At 42.4% G+C, this 19115-nt stretch overlaps 1 protein-coding gene across 13 annotated transcripts in view; it reads right to left on the minus strand.

Moving 5' to 3' along the window:
* Positions 1–2921: 2921 nt before the first annotated feature.
* Positions 2922–19115, minus strand: part of LPP (LIM domain containing preferred translocation partner in lipoma) — a 353246-nt gene continuing 337052 nt past the window's right edge. For all 13 annotated transcript variants that reach the window (XM_052803756.1, XM_052803757.1, XM_052803760.1 and 10 more), the window contains one exon: positions 2922–18058. In XM_052803756.1, coding sequence (XP_052659716.1) covers positions 17930–18058 — 129 coding nt within the window. In that variant the 3' untranslated portion in view covers positions 2922–17929. The remainder of the gene's footprint in view (positions 18059–19115) is intronic.

Below are 19115 nucleotides of genomic sequence, written 5' to 3' on the forward strand. Positions count from 1 at the left end.
ATGTCTCTGCTCCGCTCCAGGACTGACCTTGTGTATTTTAAGTGGATTCAGTATCAATAAAACATTTTCCCCAGAAACTCTCAGTAGCAAAAGAGGTGTAGGCTTCCCCCACTTTGACTCACCGTTACCGAAAGCGCCTGGATCTGGTCGAGCAGACCAGAGGCAGAGACCTCCCAGCCTTCCTCCCAAAATCTCCCTGGGGAAGGGAGCTCCTCTGTGTCACCTGAGGAGTGGCACTTTGTCTTGTATGACCCTGGCAGGTTGTGACAGGTGACACTACAGCAGCAGCAGTTTTCCTGACAGCCCCATCCAAACTGCTCTTCCCTCCTTTCCCTGCCTGCTTGTTTTTGCACCAGAGGTGGTGCTGTGTTATGCAGCCAGCCACTTGCCATTTTGTGGGGAATAGGGCAGTGAAAGAGCATACTCACTGTGTCCATTTATCACCTCCGATTTCAGTTGTCTGAAAGTGAGAGGTCTGGTCTATGCTGGTCTTTCAGAGCCCCTTGACAGTTAATGGACTGAGAGGTATCTCCAGAAAACAGCTCGTCCTGCCATGAAGAAGGTGTCTAAGAGATGTTGAAGGAATGGCCCTTTGGAGGTGTCCATCTATCACAGAGGGAGCCCTCCAGTTTGCTTGCATTGGACTCTTCTCTCCCAAACTATTAGAGATGGAAGAGATGAAACCTGCCCAGAACACCAATACTGCCTGCTAAGACTGGCACTGTGGACAGATTCCCCAGCTTTCCAAGTTTGTTCCCAGCTTTGAAAACCCCCAAGGAAGCTTAGAAGGCCCCCGAGGTCTTCTCAAAATTGACTAGAAAGCGAAAGTCATCCTTGCTCAGTTTGTTGGAGTTGGAGCACAACTCCATTTGTGACACAGAGGAAGTCATACAGCAAATTAGCCAGATATCTTCAAGATAAAGATACAAGACCCATCTTTGTTTAAAGCCAGGTGGTTAAATCTACAGTAGCCACACTTGGAGACAGCCATCGCATCGGAAGAATGCAGCTGTACGACTGCTTCTTCATTTGACCAGGAATGTCACCAACAGAGCAACCTGTGGGGCTGCCAAATAGTCTACGTTGCCTTCATCCCACCCTAAACCCCTGGTATGGCTAGCCATGGCACCTGCGTTTTAGATACACTTCACTCCCAAAGCTATCATTGTCTTCAAAGGATTCTCGTTGCCTTCGATTGCAAGAAAAGCAGCGCCAAACTATCAAATGAATAGCTCCCCCACCCTTGGCCCTCACCTCTGGCCCCCGGCCTGATAATGCATTTTGATTTGTGTGTGGACAACATATCCCTGGAACTTTTCCATCGTTACAAGGTTAGGAAAAAACACCTTGTGCTATAAAGGAAGTAATAATATCAAGTTTGGAAAACTGTATAGCAGTTTGAATGGACTTGAAAGCCTACACCATCACACTCCCTTTACTGCCAAGACAAAGCCTGTTAGACTCCCATGTCCTGTAGGAACAAGCTGAAGAGTTCATCCTTTCCTGAGGGAGAACACAGGCCCTTCCTAAAGTCCCCTGGGGAAGGGGAGGAGGAGCTGGGAGCGAAGCTGCTGTTTGTACCTCCTTCCATGGCTAACAAGCATTCCCTGACAACACATAACCTACTAAAGAAGTCCTTCATGTTCACTGGAGGTGGGAAAGGAAGTATGAGATTTAATTTGCAGCCAAGAATATTTAGTCTGGACAGTAGGAAAGACTGTCCAAGGGTGAAGGCAATGCCGCTATGGAATGGGCTGCCAAGGGAGGTTGTGGGATCTCCATCTGTGGATGTCTTCAAGGGGATGCTAGATAAAATTTTGTTGGGAGTGACAAACAGGGAATGGGTTTAGCTCTATTGTGTGCCTTGGGATCTTTCTACAACTCCGCAAAAAACTGTTTTAAGAAAACTACTTTTGCTGATATTAATGGAGGACAGTATTCATCTCATTTAACCCTTAAAGACACAAACCAAACCTGTCTCAGATGCTCACCTAAAGAAAAGATGACAGATCTTCACCGACTAGAGGGCCACCTTGGACAACAAAGCTGTCTTCCAGGCTGCTAAAGTTCATTGAGATAAATCCCACCTTGAAGACAGCCTGTGCTGTCTGCACAGGAGATTTCTGAGAGCAAAGGGCTTTTATAAAAAGGTCCAAGGATAGAGAGGGTAGAAAAACAGAGGCTATTAGCGGGGTGCAGATATTTAGCGGGTAAGAAACAGTCATTGGAAAAGCTTACCAGGATACATGGGATTCCCCGTCACTTGAAGCATCTCAGTCAGGGAAAGCGTTTGGTGAGGGTTTGGTGCTGTGCCAGGTTCTCTGACTGGAGAGGTGAAGGTCAGGCTGTGTGGTGATCACTGGTATTTTTGAAGCAGATTGGACTGGACCGGGAACAATCCAGATTATTTACTGGACAGGGAACAAAACAACTTCCTAGAAGAGATAGGCTTTGCAAACCACACTTCCTTCTGCTCTCCCCATAATAGTTTGAATAATGTTCCTCCATTCATCTGCAAAGCAAGGTGATTGGATCTGCTGTTACCCCACTGGAACGCAAATTTGAGAATACTCAAAATACTGAGGCAACCTCAGCATATAACCCACTTCTGTGGATAACCTCATGGTTTAGGAATGGAGCGCTCTACTGCAAAGGTGCACATTTTTAAGACAGCGCAAAATTCATCAAGAGACGGCCAGTACAAACACGGGGTAGCCTTTCTTGTGACATATTTCTAGCATCATTGCTTCACCCAACAGTGAAAGAGGCTCTTGAATTAAGTATGTTGAGGAGCCACACAGTGAAATTTTGAACCCGAGAGAGAGAGATGGAGGATATGAAGCATAATTGCAGGTGGAGGTTGGGAGAAAGTAAATACCATTTGACTTGAAAAAATAATTTCACACGCTAGCAAACAAAAATGAAATTTATAAGGAGTTTATTGGATTGGTAAAATGTAATAAAAAAGCATTTGTGATACTTCTTCTGCAAAGAAAAAAGGCATCTGGCGATTTTGCATATTTATTTTCCCTTACAAAACATTAGAAAAGCATAACTGATAACAAGGATAACAACTGAAAGAGCAGAGCAAAGAGGAAAATACATCTCAATATAATTGGATAATGCGTAATAAAAATACAGAAAACACATGCTTAAAACAGCTTTCATTCTCTTACTGTAAAAAAGTCATTTTACGTGTTGAATAAAAAATATATGCCGGTTGCTCTGAAAATAGCAGTTTAGAAGAGGTAACTAGCTGAGAACAAAATATATATATCTATATATATTTATAAATATAGAAAACGTGTATATGCTGCATCTGTCCTCAGAACAAACTGGAATAAATGGTTTTCAATTCATGCACACAAGTTACCAGAGAAAAAACTTCATATATTACCTAGTGGACCAATCCTGTAAGGTGCCGATTGCATTTCCTGAGTGCCCTCAAAGCCCTATGGATGTAGTCAATGAAGGAGACAAGTGGCCTGATAGGTTTGGTGGCAAGGGAGGCTACTCAGCAGCTCACAGGAGGTGCACTCAGCAACTCACAGGATTTGGGAAAACTCCAATGGCAGCAGGATTGGGCCCCTCACAGACTTGGGTAGTGCTTGTGCTCAGCAAGGGGTAAAAGTGGTACCCCCGAGCTATGACAGATAGGAGACCAGTCCTAATAGCTCAAGTAATGTTACTTCATTAGGATCTGAGGGCATGGAGTGTGCAGCAGAAGGCATCCCTCATATAGGGAATGCCTCCTTGTGCCCCTTTCTTGCCCAGATACCTAGGCTAGTGATTCACATTTAAAAGGAAGATGCTTCCCATACCACTGAGAGCCTCTGTCTGCTGGCGCAGGACAAGGAGAAGTGTGGTCAGTCACGCTCCCCTCCCAACTGCACCAAAGGCAACAATGCAAAACCTTCTCGTATCTCGAGGGCTAAACCAACAGCTACTATAAAGCTGAAACACCACCTCAAACCTAGCCTAGTCATCCACTATGAATTACTGCACATCCAATGAACATCATCACTGGTGAACCCTAGAGCAGACAGGTCTACAGTTGGCAGGGATAGGCCAAAGCATAGCAGCTACATAGGACAAACATTCCTGGGGGCACTTCCTCCTTGCAGTTTGAAAGATCTAAGCCAATCTCCCAGCCCTTGGTGGGTTTGCCACGGGGCATTTAGCCAAGAAGAATCCTTCTGGAATGACCCATGTGTGGTTCAGACCCCCTTGTATCAGCCCACAGGTAAAGCCAGTGTGAGAGATTACGCTCTGAAACACAACAAACCTCTGCTGTTTGTTCTGAGCTGGAAAGTGCCGTTACCAAAACTGCAGAATTAGTACTCCTGGTCTCTCATTTGACTAACTGGAGGGAAGGCACTGGGGGCTGCCCTCCAGTCTCTCCGACAGTCCAAAACACAAGCTGTGGTACGGGAAACTATAGGACCCTTAAGGGAAGTTGAAGTCTCACCAAGGCAGATCCTGTCTAGCATGATCATGAGAAAGTCCAAGTGTAACCTTGCTGTGCCCATACCTCTGCCAATACTCAGTCCTCACTCTCCAGAGGGAGGTCACAGTGGTGCAGTACTGAGCATCAAAATATCAAACCCTTCCCTTTGCTGCTTTTCCAATAAACCTTGCATTTCCTCTCTGACCACAGCAGGGAGAAGTTTCCTAAAACATGATTTTGGGGATTGAAAGTGAGAGCACATCAGCCTTTTTAATACAGTAGCACCAATCAAACACCCAGCCTTTGGTTCACCTTCAAATTTTCTCTTCTAACGTCATATAAAAAATGAATAATGGAGAGCTTGTAAGAGACAATATTAAGCGAATAAAATCTCCAGATATGAACGACTCTGGAGTTCTGATAAGATAGAGACATTTGAGGAGATATACTCAAGTACCTCTGCTACTGAATAGTTGCCTACCAGACAATGAGGTGTGTTAAGCAATGCGACAAGCAGTGCTGATGGGATAAGCCATTGCTTTGCTTAGCCCAACGGAGAACAGATGCTCAAAATTAACCTCTTACTTCTCTTCTACATCATTCTCATAGTTCCCATCCCTGCTCGGCACTAGGGCTATTTCTCTGCTGCCCATAAAGGAGCACTGCAGGTCTCTGAAAAGGCATATAGTGAAGAAAGTGGAATATGCTTTTTGTAAAAGCAGCTCTGCTAATAGCCTACTCTTCACCTTGCTGGTTGTTCTGCTTAGATGCTTGTCAGGTGCTTAGGCATTAGGCACATTAGAAATACTACTTTTTAGGTGGATAAAACAAAGAACTAGATCAGGCTGAGGGGACAAGGCAGAAAATGTCCATTTGCCAAACCAAAATGGGTTTCCAACCCATACAGAGCTGTCAGTAAAGCCCTGGCAGATGTAAAAAAGTGCCGCAGTTCTGCATTTTCAATGGGTACCGTGTCAACATAGTTGAAACGCAAACTACAACCTCCGGCTGTGCATTTCAGTGCAAACTGCTCTCATCTCATACAGCCCTGAATGAAACATTAGCACAAAGGCAGCCTAATTGGAACAGGATCTTCTCCCTCCCTGCAAATCCTAATCATTGCACACAATCCCACAGCTAACGGCAGAGAGAAAACACCTGCTTCTAGCAAAACTACTTGCACTAGGAAGGCAGAATCAAGCCCTAGGCTGAACACGGACTCACCACAGGGAGCAGCTCTGACTATGGAGAGGATGAGGTGGACCTTGCTTCATTAGCAGGTCTTCCTCACTCCCATGCTGCAGCAGCGTGGCAAGCTGGAGCTGGAGCAAACGTTTGCAGAGCAGATGCTAGGCTTGGGCTCTAGCTTAGGGAACACTTCAGAGGGTGGCATTTTTCTCCTTGGCCACCACCAAGGAAGACCATAAAAGCAACAAGAAACTACCCTGAACGGCCATCTCCCTTTCATTCTGAAATCTAAGTGCTTTCCCAAATGACGGCACTTGTCCTATCTAGAATTCATATTTGGAAAACCTCCCTATATCAGAACTGGAAAATATTCTGATTGCATTTTCTGGTCCTAAACTCTAGGTGAGCTTTCCTGGACAGAGCTCCTAACTTTGTTTTAATTCGGTGCCCAAACCAAAACGGCTCCATACCATATAGGGACCACAGCAAGACTAGGACACCACAAACGACAAGTAAAGAAAAATGACACCATGAAAAATGACATGGTCCTATCAGAAATGCTGAATAAGCAAAGCTTCTATGGAGCAAAATTAGCATGAGATGTAGGAACAGCCGTTAAAAAAAAAAAAATCAGAGCAATTATGCCCTTTATTCTTTGCCACATTTATTATTTTCACCTCTCTCTTCTTACAGATGAAATGGGGCAGGCCAGTTCTTTTTCCTATTCAAGTCGGCTTTGCTCTCCAGGCTGTCACGCTGCTGGCACAGACCTGCGGAGACAGGACTTCCCGCACTTCAGGGGAATGCTGAATTGGGGCTATTTTTTAAACATCAAACTATTCCTGTTCACCATACACTCTGCTTCCAAAAATAAAACAATCATCCGAGTCTTTAAACAAGCGGATGGACCCTTTAAAGTTTCATAACAATGTTTTAAACCTGGGGTAGGAGGGATGGGAACAGGAATACATTTTCCTACTTATAGGAAATAATGAAACCAAAGTTTCTGGATATGAAATGCTGGGTAATAACAAATCAGAGGTCTGTTGCTGAGCCCGTTCTGCCAGCCTGCCCCTGTGAGAAAAAGACAGCAAGAAAGGGGTTTTTTTTGTACTGATGAACTTAAAATGAAAGGAGGGGCAATACACGGGAAGGAAGAGGGTAGACAGGTACATGGCATGGAAATGACTTGCCTGGAGCAACCACACAAGTAGGCAGAAAAATGGCAAATATAACCTGCCTCCTTATTCCCTTAGCCCTGTTTCCAAAACTAGTTTGGGAATGAACTGGGGGAAGGGGAGGAGAGAGCAGCAATTTGAACACAGCAGATGCTCCAGTTTAAACCGTATCTTCCCAAAGAGGAACCGAGGGTGGGGGCAGGAGAGATGGCTATTATTAATGTCCTTCCGTATATAGCAAAGCAGACATCCTGCATAATGGCAACACAATACATCAATAATAGCCCAAGAATAGCTTCCTACCGGTTTTTTTTCCCTTGACAGTTAGAAACATAAAGAGAAAAATCAAGCTGCTGAGATAAATAGCTGAGTCTCCACCCCCACCTCAAATTGCCTTGGCATATTTTAAGAGATAAATGGTTCTATGAGAAATTTAAATAGCTTTCTCTTTTCTTTTTTGGCAGCTGCAGGAACTGGGTCAGGTGTAGAAATTATTAATTTCGAAGCCTGAAAAACCCATGTTCAAAACTAAGTTTTTTTCCTTTAAAGCATCAACTTTCTTAGAAGTAGAGTTAGAAAAAATTAAAAAATAATTGAGCTTTTTTTTTTTAACAGAAATCAGACCAAAAATAATTAAGTATCAGTGCAAGCTGCAGAAAAGGGACAATTTGCATAACAGTTTAATGGACATTAAAAGTATCCGTAGTGGGTTGTTAATATTTTTTTTGCATAGAGTATAGTATTTGCACAATGTTTTTCATTCCTCTTGATTAAACATAGCACTGGGAGTATGCCTTGAAGAAAAAGACCGGGGGGCACCATTCTGTAGTTTTACCCTACCTTTAGTGCACATTTCCAAAGAGACAAGAGATTACTGCCAGAGTGACCAGCACCAAACACTTTCACAAGGAGCCCATTTACTTATTGCCAGGTCTCAGGATTGAAACCCCAGCGAGCCAATCTGCTTGAGGCTGTGCTCGCTGGTGCTCAGAGCTGGTGAACCTGGTACTGAGCCACGTGTAAATCACTGCCTTCCCCCTTCCACTCAAGTTACTCTTGCTTTTACACATTGATACCAGGATTTCTAGCCCAGCTTCTCTGCAAGATGCCAAAAGCCATCTCCCTCCTCATGCCATATGTGGAAGGATCTCTTTGCAACCATAAACCCCTAAATGTTACAGAAAAGAAAGGTCAAATCCTGTAGAAACTGCTCTGAGCAAAAAAATGCTGATATATAAACTCCCTCGCAGGATAGTACACTAGTTAAGACCTGTAAAAGGTTCAAATTTCCAGTCCTACAAAGACTCCAAGATCTTAAAAGATACCCAATTGGCATGCAGCCTGCTCCCGCTGCTGCATGGCTGGTAAACCCCCTCCTGTTCCCTGTGCTCTGTTCCGTGTCCCAAATCAGGCAGATACCTGAGAAGGACTCTCTCGTTTAGACTTGCTGCACCTCAACAGGGCTCACGGCTTGTGCTCCACTTCCCTTAGTGACCAATCAAAAATTTAAAAGCTGACAAAGACACAGATGTAAATAGAACTGTGCTGCCTAGAAAGTCAGAGCACAGATAGGATCAGAAGACAGACTGTAATTACAGGCCCTGCTACTTATTACATAGGCCAGTTGTGCTACATGAGCCTTCGGTGGAAACTTCCTGTGCAATTAATAAAGGAGAAACAGAATACTTTTGCAATCACTTTTCTAGCTTTCACTGTGGGGGTCCAATCCTGCCATCCTGGATTAGCTCTAATCATGGACAATCTTTCTTTGCGTAAACTGAAGGCATCTGTTCTGTGAGACTAAAAAAAAAAAAGAAAAAAGGAATAAAGAAAAAAAGGACAAAACCCTCATTGCAAACCTACACCATGCAATCAAGAAGGAAAGGAAATCGATCCTGAAAACCCCCACCCAGATCGTAATCTGACAATGTTTTCAAGGCATCTGGCAAAAAGGAAGAAGAAAGAAGAATGCTATGAAATATTTAAAATCCTACTTCTGCCAGGAATATGTGAGAGGGGAAAGGTGAGGTTGAAAGGGCTGCACTATTTGTAAGCCAAAACCTGAAAGCACCACCTTTTGCATAGGAGCACGAGATGCCCTTGGCCCAAGCCAGAGCTGTCCTGAGAACAAGTACCAGGCGCTGATTCAACAGCAACTGGCGTGACAAAGTCAAGGCTGCGTGTAAGCAGGACAAAAGAAGCTGTCCTGCGCACCATGGCAGGCACCATGGGATGTCAAGGGTAAGGCAAACGAGAGAGTTAATAATACAGTAAAATAGCTGCGTGTTTGCATCCCATAACCGATCCCCCTCATCTAAAGCTTCAATCGGATTTTCAACAGCATGGGAAATAGGGCATCCCCAAGGGAGGATTTCTCCTAAAAGCACTTCTCTTACTGCTGAGACTCTTACCAAAGAGGGACATCCAAGGAAGGGGAAACTGCCCTGTGAGATCTGAGATGCACTGAATGGCACTTTGCTTTGCTCCTGCACCCAGGATCTTGCCCTCTCCATTCTCAAATCCCCAATGGTGTGGAGCACCTTTGCAGAAAGATCTCAGCCAGGCCTGACCACTGGACTAATCCCAACCAGCAACAGGAAAAGCAGGTGCAGAAAGAGGCTGGATGTGCCCAGCTGTCATAAGGAGAGGAGCAATCAAGCAGACACTCAGGAGTTACAATGCTCAGCTGTGCCTTTGCCTTGGTCACATCCACCTGCCTGCTGTACAGTTCCAGTAGAAACCATAAAAGACTTCAGGACAAGCACTGGGCATACAAATGGGATCAAAATGGTCCTGAAGCACGGAAACAAAAGACACTTTGGAACAAAACTGGCACAGACACAATCCCCACAATGCTTGCATAAGATAGAAAGAAAGAATCCCTAGAATGTATTTATTAAAAGCCATTTTATGCAGATTTTTCCTTCTGAATATTTAAAACATGGTGAATATTAAGCTTCAGAGATTCTTAATACGTTCCAAAGCCCCATGGACCTTTGAAATGCTAGCTCATCAATATGCAACATCTAATCTTGTCAAAAAAAAAAAGGGGGGGGGAAAAGAAAAGCTATTCATCCTCTGCACATAGAGGTTACAGCGAGAATCCCAAGGAAAAAAACCAAAACCTTCCAGCATCTTATGCAATAGGTTAAATTTACTCTGGTTGGGAAAGTTTCACTTTCTGCAAGAGAGAAAGTGCCTGTACGTGCATTGCTGCTGGAATCTTCTTCTGAAGTGTGAGGCTGAAACTGTGTAGCTGGATTACAGTAAGTAGTTTATTAAAAAAACCAAAGCTTGTGGCTTTGCATCCTGTTCCAGTCCAATGTAGTCTCAGGATCCCCTCTCCAAAGGCCAGCAGACAGTGCGCCACCTAAAAATCCATTCTAGTCCAAAATGCTGTGGTTGAAATGGCTTTGCTTGTTTATAAAGTTTAGTGTTTCATATCGCTTGCATCTGACCTTCAGCAGAAAGAAAAGCTCAGTTAAATTGTGCAAATATGTACCAAATGGGAGCAAGGGAAAGCAGCCAAAAATGCTGCATGAGCTTTTGCAGGGCTGCAGCCTTTCAGGAGCACCAGTGAGATGAACTGGATGAGAGGCCAAATTGATTTAGGCTCCAGGCAGGAGCTTAAAACACCATGACATCCAAATTCACAAAGAAAATGTTCTGTTACTGCAACCCCAAATTTCCTGCACATGAAAACACTGTTTTCTTTCATCTTTAGGAGATGCTCGTTCTGTAAACCGACATTTAAAAATGAACAAACAAACAGGAGTCAGCTGACAAAGGATTCTTGCTGGTGAATGGAAGTAGGTCACTCTGAGTATTTTGCCCTTACAGTCTGGCTTAATATTAGTGTTGTACACAAAACAGTAACAAAACTGCACTGGAGACAGGGAAAGACTCTAATTTTGTCTCTTCTATGAAAATTAGCATTAACATTCGGCATTGATGTGCAATGCCTCCGAAGCACCCGATATCTGGTTAATTAAAAAAAAAAAGAAACCACAAAGCAAACCACACACTAAATTAAACAACAACAAAAAACCCTTACTGGTCAGCCTACATTTAAAGACATCTAAGTATGAGTAATCAGGCAGAGAGGAATTTTCCTGAAGGAACATAAAAGAAAATGAAAGTTCCACATACAAGACCAAATAAAATCTTCTGTCTCTCACGAATGCAAATTCTGGCTGCCCTTTTACACAAACATATTAAAGGAATAAAACTGGAGGAAAAAATAAAAGAGGAAAAAACTAATAAATTTGGTTTGGGAGAAAAAAATATTTAAAAACAAACAAACTATCCTTCAAACAAATTTCTTCATGATAAATCCCTGCAATCATGTGGTTCTAAATTATATGGTTAAATATGACTGAAAAAGTAAGGCACAATTTCATAATCATTTTAAAAGCAATAATTATAATCATTTTCTTTGATATCCATGTGGCAGGCCACTGATACTATGGATGCTCAAAACTATTGGATTAAAGATCTGGAAAAGTTTTTCCAACTACTAGCTAAGACTCACAATACCTCTGTGAAGTAACATACCGTCTTCACTGCAAAGATGAGTACACGTTGAGCAAATGGAAAAAGCGAGTAAGAGAGCTGCTTGCAGACAAAGGGAGGCAGAGGCAAAAAAGTAGAGACGCTCCAAGTGTCATGTTCTTGGTGAGGGACTCTACCCCTGGAAATGTAAAGGTTATGCCACCACCTGAGCCTTCTGTTTCCTTCCTCATTTTCTAGAAGATCTAGGTATGATGAGAAATGTGGACAAACAGCAAAATAAAAAAAAAAAAGTTTGAACTGAATGCTCTTGATACCAGTGATCAACCCCATTGCCTCCACATGTAACATGAAGCCAATGAGACCAGGAACACATAGCCAGGAATAAAGTCCAGCGGGGTATAAATAGCAGTGTGCAATATTGCAGCCTGTATTTCTACTTAGTTGTAGCCCCACAACCACCTTACGTGTGCGTGTGACTGCATATGCCAGAGCGGTTTGCAAGTGTTTGAGCTTAGTTTTTTCAGATCACAGCAGAGAATTTCCAGGCTGAAATGAGAGCTGTTCCACAATGACCACCAGGAAATCTACCAAGGTTATGTTTTTTGCTTAGATTTTAGATGCTGGGTGAATGTTACAATTTCAGAAGTTTAAAGTCTACTCTCTCTCATGCTCCAAATGCCAGTCAGGCAACCAACTGTTACAAATTCAAACCTGAAATGCTGAGGAAGCCAGGTAGTATTTCTAGAAATGTTTAAGGAGAAATGCCATTCCCAAGCCCAGAAGGGTATGTGGAGATGAAGTTAAATCAGTATCTCTTGATCTTTGTGGCAGCTGCCATAATGTGCTTATATTCTTCAGTAATTTCAGGGACAAAATAAAAAACCCGAAGAAGAAAATTGCAATTGCCACAGAAAAAGACCCTGGCACTCCCCATAGCCAGCCACTCCATGGCTTTAAGATGGGAAAGAAAAATGAACCCAACAGAAGTAACACTGTTATTTTAAGAAGAGTCACATTATTTGGATTGTTCTAACAAAGGAAGCGGTGACTTCAAAATTAGCAAAACTAGTTAAAAATAGGGAAAAAAAATCTTGTGGAAAGTTTCAAAGCTTTTTTTTATGTCACCAGGTCCAATATTGAATAATTTCCCAAGAATACATGTGCTTGTTTTTAAATAGAATTTTTATCCAAAGAAGTTTTCAAAATCATCACAGAAACTTCAATTTACCAGCAGACGAAACCCAAGAACTACAAAAAACTGAGGAAGATGACATGGGGTTTTGAGAAATGAAAATATTTGTTAACAATTCTGAAATTTATTTAGATAAAAATTCAATATGGTTTTAATAATAATAGCAATGAAAACCCAAGCTGTTGTGGATAACATTGCAAAAAGAGAGAATTTCTCATTAAAAAAATGGCCCTTCTGACATCACATAATTTAGTGTAAAAATTGTGACCAGCTCTAACTGGAAATAGTGTTCTCACAGCTCTCTCTTAGTTTGTACTTTACTAACCTCTAGATAGTACTAAGTAGTTCCTGCTATCCTTTGGCAACAAACGCTCAATTACCATCACTAGTGTTTTCTCATGTGTATTTCACCACAACGAGATTCTTCAGCACACCTCTCTCTGATAGCCTTGACTTACAGTATTGAAGTCTATATAAGGTGTAGTCAACCCAGCTCAGTGAACAAATAGCAAATCTACATGATGAACCAACTGCAGGAACCAGATATCAACAGAAAACAGTTATAAACTCAAATCCTTTTTGAGCCATTCAGCTGAAGTTCCAGGTGTCTAACATTTACCTCTGATGCTGAAGGAGGGCAAAGACACAGAATTTCCCTCAAGGACCTTCTCTTGGGTCCTGTTACCCCTCATCTGCTGGACTTTCTCAAAATCAAAAGGAACCAGCATTTATCAAACCTAAGCTAGGCTTTGCTGACCATGGCCAGGCACCAGCCATAACAGGTCCAAAGAGATTTCAGTATTGACTTGTTGCATATTCTCTTCAACAACCACCATTTCTCTAAAAGACACTTTTTTTGTCATTCTTCTCAGGCACATTTTGTTGATAGGCAGAAAGTCAACTTAAGGCCTGTGTTTCATGAAAGTCTCACTCCTGCTGTCAGGTTGAACACTATTATGTAGAGTTCACTGTAAAAAACACTTTGGTACTCCCACACTTCTATGATTAAGTCATTACCCCAGTGTTTCGCAGCTGTGATAAAAATCCAGAATTAAAACATCAGAAAACCAAAAACAAAATTAAAGGTGCATTATCTCATAGGCTAAGGCAATTGTGTTGCTTTCCATTTTTAAAAGCAATGTTCAAGCAATGATTAAAATAAGTGACAATAAAACCATCACATTCACAAAATACTAGTGTTAGCCTTGGGGATGTGCTTAAGGATTGGGCTGTAACCAAGGCAACCCAATCTTCCGGAGAAAGTTTAAGCAGACAGTTTTAAAGCCATGGTTCAAAGATACAGCAAAACTGGCTGTAGGGCTACTTGTGACATATGGAAAGTGCCACAGCCACCCGACACAAAGCACTGATCTTGCAATAAGTCATCATCCTGTTGTCCAAATGTTATGTTGGATCAGCCACTGGGTGCCTTCCTGCAGTTGTCATAAGGGCGACACAGGACCCATTTCATGTGTTCTGGGTAACTTGACAGAAATTTGACTGTGTCCACATCCTACCCAGATCAAACCTGTATGACTGGGTGATACAGAATCAGTCTGGTATTAATGACTGTAGACCCATGGCTTATGTCACACCATGCAATGGCTTTAAGCCTGTGCTTAAACAAACCCCAGGGGCTTAAATATTTTGCTAAATTAGAACCTGATCCTGGACCCTCCTGGGCCCCGTCCGGCCACACAAATCATGGGATCAGGCCCTACTTGCCAACAAATGCTAGAGAAAGCCAAAGCAGCATAAGCAAAAACTGCAGACTTGAACAGAAACGTCTGTGTGATCTTCCAATTCTTTCTGAAAGGAACAGTTTGGACATTACCACAGCCACAGATGACGTGAAATTTTATCATGGCTAAGAAGTCCACCTTAAGAAAAGCAAGGTCTCTTTGGCAAAAAGACTCCTTCTTTGGAACAGATAAAACAGGATATATTATAAATATGTGATAAATATTGTGATGAAGCAATATCCCAGTGGTTCTTAATTGCAGTGCAATTGAGGTAAGTCCACCAGCATTTCCTAATTAAATCCTGAAGCATCAGAGGGGAGATTTCCATACACATGCGGGTGATGTGAGCCTCTGCGACGTATGTACGTTTATGCAGTATCTTCTGAATATATTTATAGCAATTTTAGAAGCCCAAACCACACGCATTATAGAAAATAAAAAAGAGTGTTTTAGATGCTCACTCCTTTCAACAGGCAGATGGGTTTGGTGTTTCAGGGGTGAAAACAAAAGCATGATAATACCTTTGACCAGATGTGTCAGGTCTAGAAATTAGCCACAGTACCTCACATATCAACACTGCTCAATCTTTGTCAAACATCATCCATCCATGGGTTGTTTAATGCTTGAAAAGTTTGGCTCTCACCTCCCTGCATGTCAGCCCAACTCACCACAGCACCCTAATAACACAGAAGATTCAGATCTAGATCTCCTGGCTGGCCCTTAGCTTTGAAATGGGCTGGAATCCCAAACCTACATACCAGCAAACTTTTCTGGAAAGAGAAGACAGAACTCTAAAAATCAGTAGTTTGGGTCAATCTGTGATTAGTTTAATTCCCATAACCTCCCTGGGAAGTTGGAAAGAAGCCCTATCGTGCAGAGGGCAGAAGACGAGAAGCCATATGACTTGCTCCAAGTCCAGCCTGTGGCAGGGCCATAAAAAGCCCAAAGGCTCTGGACTTTGGTCCTCCTTAGTCTAGGTCACATTCTGCAGGAAGGCACAATTGCTCATTTCCATCAGTTACCCCAGTGTTATTCAGGAGAGTCTCATCAGCCACTTGATATAACGCTAACAAGAATAAGGAAGATCAGAGCTACGTTTGCTACCTGATGAATGGCTTACTCTGCACCCAAGTGCATCACGTTCTCCCCTGTGCTTGCAGAGATGTAAAATCTTCCACAGAGATACAATGGCATTAGCAATCCAAGCTCTGACCTCCCATGTTTTTGTAGGGTTAGTTCAAACTGGATTTAGTCAATAGTTGCAAGGTTTTTTTGACTGGTGGTGGTGCAGACTGCATGTAAAGAAGCGAGCTCAGAAGTACCTTACGGGCCACGGTTCAAGGAGCGGGAGCCCAGACGGAACCTGGCAGGAGTCACGGTGCAAAAAAATCTGTTTACGTCTGAGACAGTAAAATTCTTGAAGGCCAGGGTAGAAATCTAGTATAAAAAGGCAAACTGCTTCAGTACAGCCACGACGGTGGAGAACGATTTCTTTGCTTAATGATGCCACCCTTCTAACAAAGAAGGATTCATTCTGAGCTGTGAATTTTGGGAAACTTCCCTGACACTGGTGGAGTTTGCCAACATATAAACCATGTAAGGAACAGAGGTTTCAGACTGGTATTTCTGTATTTGAATTTACTGTATACAGCTAAAGCTATTAAATTTCACAGTGCTCTTCCATAAAGGTTAGTGCTGAACTGAAACGAAATGCACCATTTGCAGGAGCTGCAGTAAGTATCTCAATTTTTCCTCTTTGTTTCCTATCGGTCTAGCTCACCTAACTTTTCAACATTAGTGGGTATAATTATATCAGGTTTCTGTTATGGAGAATAAAGATGAAAGCACCACATTCTTACTGTTTTTCAGTGGGTGCATGAAAAAAATTCTTATAACTTACTCTTGAAAAGTACCAGTTTGTCACTTATATGGTCAATCAGCCTGCAACTGTTTCAGTTCTGCTTCTTAATTTGTTAAGTGCAAAGAAAAGTATTTTCTTTGATTACATCTGCAAATAAGATATTAATGTCAATTCAGTGATATGAAAATTACTCCCTCAGTGTAATTTGCACCTTAGTTATTATGGGTTTCATGAACAAGAATATTACAGCTGCTCAGAGTGCTGTGTATTTCTAATTTTTAATTTTTTTTTTTAATTAACCAAACTAAAAAACCCCCACCAACATGAGAAAAAAAAAGATTATCTGTGCCCAGCTTTTATTTACCTTGGCATATGTATTAATTCTGGACCGAAGATGAAAATGCTGCTGCTGGCCCAGCAGTCTTCTGCAATGACATTTCACCAGAGAGAAGTTATAAGTGGCTGGGATGAAAATGAAAGAGGAAAAAAAAAAAAAGCTTCCTTTTTGGAATGGCATAGAGAAGGGTTTAATACCTTCTTCAGCTTTCTTAAGATAAAAACTGAATGACAGCATGTGTTTAGGAGGATCCTTTTTGCTGTTGTTGAAATAAAAATCCTTAATTTTTTTAATGAGAACTCCAGATCATGTATGTTAACATCAGAGAAATGTATATCCCAAGGCCTGATGCAATTCCTGTTACAGGTGAAGGAAAATCCTCCCACTGCAATAAACAAGAGATGGATCAAGACTGTATTGCTTAAATGTCTACCCAGAAACCACCACTGCCAGTGGTCCCATTAGAATGGGGTATGTGAGAGAGTGGCATAAGGTTTTTTGTAAGCATCGCTTTGCACTGCAGTTCTATGTGGTCATTTATTTTTTTTTAACCACTGGGATTTTAAAAATGTGTTTCCAGCCCCACATCCTTAAAAGACCTTTTCAATGGACATGATTGGCTTATACCTCTGGTAAATCAAAAGCACATTGTGTGTATGTGTGTGTAGTGTGTGTGTAGTGTATAGTGTGTGCAAGCTCACATCTTGCTGTGATTGTTCATACATCGTGAATTGGAAGCATCACTACTGAATAAATTTATGCAATAGCAAAATATAATTTCGTAAGAAAAAGAAGAAAAACCCTATTGAACTGGAAGGGAATGGAGACAAGTAAGGGCCTAAGAAAAACAACATAGGTAACAAATCTGTGTCCCAAGGATACAAAGTCACACCTACACTCTTACGTGCAGTACAGTTGAAGTTGCATTGTTTGTGTTGTGATGAGAGGAGTGCTGGGTCTGCTCTCACACCTCCTAGGGCAGTGGAGCTACTTCTGCTGATGATGCAGATCCTATTAAAGTCAAATGGAAGCTCCCCATGACTTCAATGAGAGCTGGTCAGGTTCTCAAAATAACTTGGGAGAAAGAACTAGCTCAGCCATCTTTCACCTTCTACCTTCATGTACTTCTTAAGAGACAGGAATCAAACACAGCATTATAGTTGGGACCATGTTCAGACCTCCCTCTACAGGCAGATAACTTAGGTGCTATGACCACTCATCTCCATCAGCTGCAGAGACAGCAGGTGGTCTGACTCACTCACTGCCCTCCTGAAAAGTCATGTCTAAATTAAGTGCCTGTCATGGGCAGTCTGAACACAGCCTCTCGAACTGCCCTCTTGCTCCAAGGCCTTCCAGTTTTCCTTTTTTTTTTTTTTTTTAAACACAGATTCAGACCCTAGGCTGGAAAGAAATCATGCAAAGCTTGTGCAATATCCCCCAATGGGCATCCTGGGGAGGATCACAGTTGATACTCAGAGATCAGTGCTAGCCTTGGCAGTCAGAGCCTGGATCCGAGCAGAGTTGCAGGTCTTGCAAAGGATGTGCCCATCCAGAGGGTAACAGCCCTGATTGTCCCCTTCAGACAGGAGGCCACCACAGTCCTAGGAAATAAGCAAACAGGAAGAGCAAAGTAAATAAGAAAGGAGAACAAGATTAAGCGAAGAATCTATTAGCCAAAGAAACTCTCTCCTCACTCTCCACCTTGTAACAGGATCCAGCCTGAGTCAGCATGAAGCATGAAGCTGAGGTACGTGATGTCTTTCACGATTAAGCCATTTCCTGATAAGAGACAATGCTTCAGAGAAGATGGGTTCCCAAGCTCTCTGCTGAATTTAATCCAATTGAAAATAAAAGGAGATTATTCTCCTCACATTTCTGAGGGAGGAAAGGTCTTTAGCATTGGAGAAAACATCAAACTTAAGCACGTATTTATTAATGCAAAAAAGGATAAAAAAGAAGCATCACTGGGAAGAAGTTTGGTACTAATATCTGACTACAAGTAATCTCTTTTGGAAGAGTTAATGCTGCAAAGCTATAGCATCCATTCCAGGGGTGACAGCTAAGCAAACTCCCTGCCTGTCTACCATTACCAGAATTGTCACCTGTGTTTGTATTGCAATTGGCACAAAAGGTTGTGACTGAAGGGAGGATGTCACTGAGACAGGCACATGGAAATCCCACTAAAAGGCCCCAGACCTGCTCCAGAGACCTCAGACTCTAAGTATGTTAGGCTAAGCATAGCTGCTAGGAAAGTTGGGAATTATCCCTCACTGTGTGATCAGGCAATCACTTGGCCCAAGACTGCTAATGGAGCTGCAGTGAGGGGATTACGGCTTGCTTAGAGGCCATGCCTCTTTATCATAAATCTGTTTGTAAATATACTTGGCAAGCAAGTGGTGGAAAGAGGAATATCATTGTTGTTCCTTTTGAGATAGCTGAGGCACAAGGAGATCAAGGCCAAGTGAGTGTCTGTGTCCTGTGTTCTCAACTGCATCTACTTCTGACATTCATGTGTGTGAAGCCTAGGTATCTCAGCAGCCAGCATGGGGACGTGCTGTATGACGAATTAGGCTCTACAAAATGTAGTGTAGGAATGCCCCAGCGTCTTTAAAAAACTGGGCCTAAGTAATGGGCTGATGTGTACCCTGGAAGCCAAGG

Source organism: Harpia harpyja, chromosome 12, assembly GCF_026419915.1.
Source record: "Harpia harpyja isolate bHarHar1 chromosome 12, bHarHar1 primary haplotype, whole genome shotgun sequence".
Classification (NCBI taxonomy): domain Eukaryota; kingdom Metazoa; phylum Chordata; class Aves; order Accipitriformes; family Accipitridae; genus Harpia; species Harpia harpyja.